At 33.2% G+C, this 5,510-nt stretch overlaps 1 protein-coding gene across 1 annotated transcript; it reads left to right on the forward strand.

The window, feature by feature from the left end:
* The first annotated feature begins 1,533 nt into the window (after positions 1-1,533).
* LOC132622162 (BURP domain protein RD22-like) lies at positions 1,534-4,610 on the forward strand. Its single transcript, XM_060336703.1, has 3 exons — positions 1,534-1,668; positions 2,721-2,830; positions 3,711-4,610. Exons 2-3 carry the CDS (start codon positions 2,740-2,742, stop codon positions 4,472-4,474), a joined length of 855 nt encoding a protein of 284 aa, XP_060192686.1. The 5' UTR covers positions 1,534-1,668; positions 2,721-2,739; the 3' UTR covers positions 4,475-4,610.
* Positions 4,611-5,510: the final 900 nt, after the last annotated feature.

The following is a 5,510-nucleotide window of genomic DNA, read 5'->3' on the forward strand; positions in this document are numbered from 1 at the left end:
ATCGTTTTTTTGTAATTTTCAGTTTTAAGGAGTAAATTTACTAAACTAAAATAAAAGTTAAAAAAAGCTTGATTCAACTTAAAAGGAAAATTTGCAAAACTTACTGTACTATTTATTTTTTGGGAAATCTACATGACATAACTAACTACTAGTACATACTATATTTAGTAGCTATAGTTTAGATTAATTACATCCTATAGCTAATAGTAATATGTTAAATACAATTAATAGCTACATATATATTTAAAGTAGAATACTTTATTATTATTATTTATATTTTTTGGGGGGTTGATCGCTTCTTCTCTGATCGCCATCGGAGCTCCGACGAACAAGCTCCGGCCACTGCTCCTTCATCGTCACCACTGCTCCCTCATCGTCACCACTGCTTCTTGTGTTAACAACTACTTGGATATGGTCACAGTACTTGCATCATTTTACTCACAACAAAGCTGATGTTTGGATTTGAAAGATGACAAAGATGGTCTACATGAGTAATGAGTTATCTGGCGGAAGTACTTCCATTTTCGTCTCTCTCTTAACCTGGCATCGTTGTATCGCCGAAGATGAAGGATACAACGGCGGTTGTTGGTGACGATGAAGGATACAGCGGCGGTTGTTGGTGACGATGAAGGATACAGCGACGGTTGTTGGTGACGATGAAGGGTACAACAGCGGTTGTTGGTGACGATGACTGTGACGGCAGTGTTTTCATAAATCTATGGCATCGGTGTCAGATCTGGCCGGAATATGATCAGAAACAGTCAACTCTGACCGGAAAATAAAAAATACACTGATTTGTTTTATAAATACAGTCTATACAGTGTTTTTCGCGGGTATTTCGAAGAAGATTTTTTTTGTATACAAATGAATATAGTGAATTTGAAGTGTATACAAATGAATACAGTGAATTTTATTTCTTGTATTCAGTTTTTGAGTGTATTTGTTAATTTTTTTAATACAAAATTCAATGTTTTGGGGTGTATTTTGAAGGATATTTTTTTGTATACAACCGATTTTAAATACAATAAAGTGAATACAGTGTCAAAGTAGCTACAAATAAATACAGCTGAGTTGAATACATTTGACTTGAATACAGCTTAGTTGAACACATCTGACTTGACTACATCGAAATCTGACATGAATACACTGAAATCTGAACTTGAATACAGTGAAATCTGACTCAGCCGAATTTTGAATACAATCTGATTTTTGAATATAATCTACTATAGCTCGTGAATACAATCTACTATGTAATTAGCTAAAGTGTATCTATGCCAGATTTTTAACCTCAAAATGTAGTGATTTATGAAATTTCCCCTTATTTTTTCTAAAAGGCCCAACACATCAACTTTTTTGAAATAATTAATTTTCGCACAAAAAAGAAAAAAGAAAAAAAAAAAAAAACTCTTACCAAAAGCGTGACCAAACACACATTTTTGGTAACCGTTTTGATGTCATGCAATATTCACGTGTAAGATGAAGAACATTAATATCTAAGTTTTGTTTTCACTAAGCTGGGTAGTATTATTTACCTATAAATAAATGATGGTTGCTGGTCTAATTCCATATTCCATACTTTGTTTTCAGTCCTTTAGCTATTCTAAATTGTCATAGCGAAAACGTTTCTCAATGAAGTCGCAGCTCTTCTACTCGCTCTCATTCATTTGGGTGGGTAAATTACACACTTGTATATTTCTCATCTATTATATCTTGCATAATTGTATACTCAATAAGTAACTGTGGCCTCATTTGTTTGGACTTAATGGAGGACCGAATCTGAATGGTTCAAACCTTAGGCCATAAGTGCATTTGATTATATTAAGATTTAAGCGCTTATTCGGTTTGAATAGGTCGTAATCATTAAGATCTTGAACCAAATCTTAATATCATTAAGATGTATTTTTGTATGGATAATGTTTACCACCAGCTCCACCCCCACCCCCAGAAGCGTATCTAGCCTACAAGGTAGGGGTTCAACTGAACCCCAAACTTTCGACGCGGAGCTTAAATTTATGTATAAAAAAATATTAAAATTGCAATAAATAGTAGATGTGAACCCCTAACTTTAAAAATATAATGGGTTCAATGCTAAAAATCTTAAGATTGAACCCATAAAATTTAAATTCTGGATCCGCCTCTGCCCACCCCCACTCCCCCACCCACCCACCACCTACCCACTCCGCTCCACCACCCACCCACCCCTACCACGACCCACCACTAACCCCACCCCACTCCCCACCACCATAACCGTCACCACCCCCACCCAGCACCACTACAAAACATCTCCACCATTACTAGCGAACATAAATGTTTCATTTTTTTAATCAAATAATATTTTATTTTATTAAATTTGTATTTATTTTCTAATATTTAGTTACTTTTTTATTTGAATTGTATATTTATTATGTTTAAATAAATACATTTTGCACATTCAGATGTTGAAAAACAAACAGTCTTAATCATTCAGTGTTAAGATCTAGAAAAAACATCTTAATCATTCAGATGTGCACTCAGATTAAGACGTCTTAATCTTAATGAAAACAAATGAGGCCTAAGTGTTTTCAAGAAACTTTATATATTATAGTTTCAACTTAAATATAGTATATAATTTTAGTCTTTGACAAATCAAAGTAGCCTAAATTGGAAAAACATTAATATTTTACTTATTGTTTACATGGGAGACGCTGATGGAAAAATTATTTATTTTTGTGTCTATATAGCTTGCTTTTGTAGTAACTCATGCAGCAATATCGCCAGAAGTTTATTGGAAAGTTAAATTGCCCAACACTCAAATGCCCCCAAGCGATCGAAGATTTTCATCCCCAAGCAGGTTTGTGTTCAAATCAAGGAATTTTATTTTAACATTACGAGCGTGTTTGGTTTATACAAGGGAAAATGACTCCAAGGAAAATATTATTTTTGATGAAAAAGTTATTTTATGTATTTGATATGACCGAAATCATTTTTATGAATTGTTTTTTCAAAGCAGGAAAATGACTTCAGTCACTTATGAGCGAAACTAAATTTATCACAACTATTTTAGTGTTTAACTTCATATTAATTACTTGTTTCAACTGACACATAGACATTATTAATCTCCACTTTTCAAAAGTTTCATCAGAACACTCCAATTTGATGATATTATTATTATTATTATTATTATTCATTAGTGTTTATCGTGTCTAGAAAAATATTCCCACTCACCAATCAAACATGAAACATTTTCTAGGAAAATTGTTTCCATGAAAAATATTTTGCTTTTGCTCGGTTATGATATCTAATATGTTTGCTATGTAAGCCACCTTGGTTACATGATGTCAGACAGTTATATAGGAAATCCACGGCTGTGTAGCATCTTTGTTTTCATTGGATTAAGTCATTTTTCACTAATTAGAGAGAAACGTTTTCCTAAAAAGGTTTTCTCAAGTATTTATTTAATGCAATTAAATATGAGAAAATTGGAAAAATATTTTTCAGCAGATATTTTACATCCTACTAAACACAGCCTACATGTTAAGAGAATCTTTATCGCTTCATTATTTGTCCTCCGAATGCCATTAGGTATTTAAGCTAATTTATAGGGTCAAAAGTTTCATAAACAAAACATAAAAATTTATCTGATATTCTTTTAACTTCTTTGCAATTTTATGTTTATTCAACTCAGCAGAGTTTACTTTGTAGATCATAACTCAGCAGAGTTTACTTTGTAGATCATAATACTGACAGTAATCAGAAAGTATACTATGGGACCCACCAATATGGATTGTGGCCTTGGCATCATGAAGCTACAGAGGATGAGATTCGGGAGCTGAAATCAGATAATTACAGACCTTACTTCTTAGAAAAGGAGTTGAAGAAACGAAAGATCATCAACTTTCGCCCCCTGAAAAATAAAAATGATGCCCCATTTTTGCCTCGCCAATCCGTGGAATCGATTCCCTTCTCGTCGAAAACAATCCCACAGATTCTGAACCATTTCTCAATAGATAGTAACTCAAAGGATGCTCAAATGATTAAGAAAGCAATCAAATTTTGTGAAGAGCCAGAAATGAAAGAAGAGAAGAAATTCTGTGCAACTTCTCTGGAGTCCATGGTAGATTTCATCTTATCCGTGCTAGGAACAAACAATATTCTAGCAATTACAGCAAAGGTAGAAGGGGAAACTCCAATGTTGCAGAAATATACCATTGAAGAAGTTCAACAGATATCTGATGGTGATAACATGGTATGCCACAAACTTAATTACGCGTACGCTGTGCATTATTGTCATGCTGCAGGAAGTACGAAGACATTTATGGTATCTATGGTTGGTGCTAATGGAACAAGAGTAAAAGCAGTATCAGTGTGCCATAAAGATACATCCTTTTGGACCCCTAAAGGATTGCCTTTCGTACTGCTCAATGTTAAGCCTGGAACTACCCCTATTTGTCATTTCCTTCCAAATGATCAAATCGTCTTTGTCCCTTCTAATTAAGCTATGTGGTAATTAATCTTAATCCTAAGAGTTTGGGTAGCATGTAACTAGTATGGTGTGATTACAGAATCATGCTACTTGTCTATTATCTGTAATATATCTTTCTTATAATGGAAATGATTCTGGCTTCAATTCATACTATTTTCTTGTTTTGTGTTCTCCATTATAATATTTCATTGAACAAAGGCCAGCTTGTTAAATTTTTTCGAGATCTAAAGTTATGAGCGTGTTAACAGGTATGAATAATGCAAATTATTTGTTCCTATAACTTCAAAGCAGATAAACCCCTTGAATTAGTTGATCTCACAAGATGGATTAGGGGTCCTGGTTCGGAAGGGGTAATTTGCGGAGAAAAATTATTGTTACTAGATAGATTTTACTATTTTGATCAAAATGGTTCGTTAAATTGACCTAAGCTTTTAGATGAGTTAGCTTGAACGATATGCGCTGAAAAGGACTCGCAAATGAAGATATAGACCATCAAAGCTCAATTTTTTTTAGAGAAATTGATAGAAATAGCCGCCCACCAAATAATAGCAAACAAACGTATATTTTTTGTACATAAAACTAATATAACAAAAATATATAAAAATAATATTTGTTTTGTATCATTTTTTCACGTCCGGCCAAATATGTACCTTTCCAATTTTTTACGAGCAAAATTCGACACTCCTACCAGCTCAAGAGCTTGAACTAGTTTCATTTAATTGATCATTTCTGCATCTATACCCCTTATTGATCTAGTAATCTATATCTTGATAACGATGGAATACAAGTATAAAAGCGGAAGCAATAACTTGCATCTAATATAGACAATCTAATAGCATATTTAAATCACAACATAAAATAAGAGGGTAGAATACTACTTGAATAAAGCGTGAAATCAAACGTGAAATAGGCCTTCTCGTTCCCGTGATCTTTTGTATTGTGACCCAATAAATTCTTTAGTTTCCACCAATGAAAGGATATTAAAGTCCTAATTTGACTCAGGCATAATAAAGACCACAAAATTAATTAAAAAAGTTTCCTATTAATT

The sequence above is a fragment of the Lycium barbarum genome, chromosome 12 (assembly GCF_019175385.1).
Source record: "Lycium barbarum isolate Lr01 chromosome 12, ASM1917538v2, whole genome shotgun sequence".
Taxonomy (NCBI): domain Eukaryota; kingdom Viridiplantae; phylum Streptophyta; class Magnoliopsida; order Solanales; family Solanaceae; genus Lycium; species Lycium barbarum.

What these genes read in the sequence shown, in the direction of transcription:
- LOC132622162 (XM_060336703.1), top strand. Translation starts at nt 2,740, where the DNA reads ATGCAGCAATATCGCCAGAAGTTTATTGGAAAGTTAAATTGCCCAACA. An exon ending in AGATTTTCATCCCCAAGCAG is followed by an intron (nt 2,831 to 3,710) that starts GTTTGTGTTCAA and finishes TTTACTTTGTAG; the next exon opens with ATCATAATACTGACAGTAAT.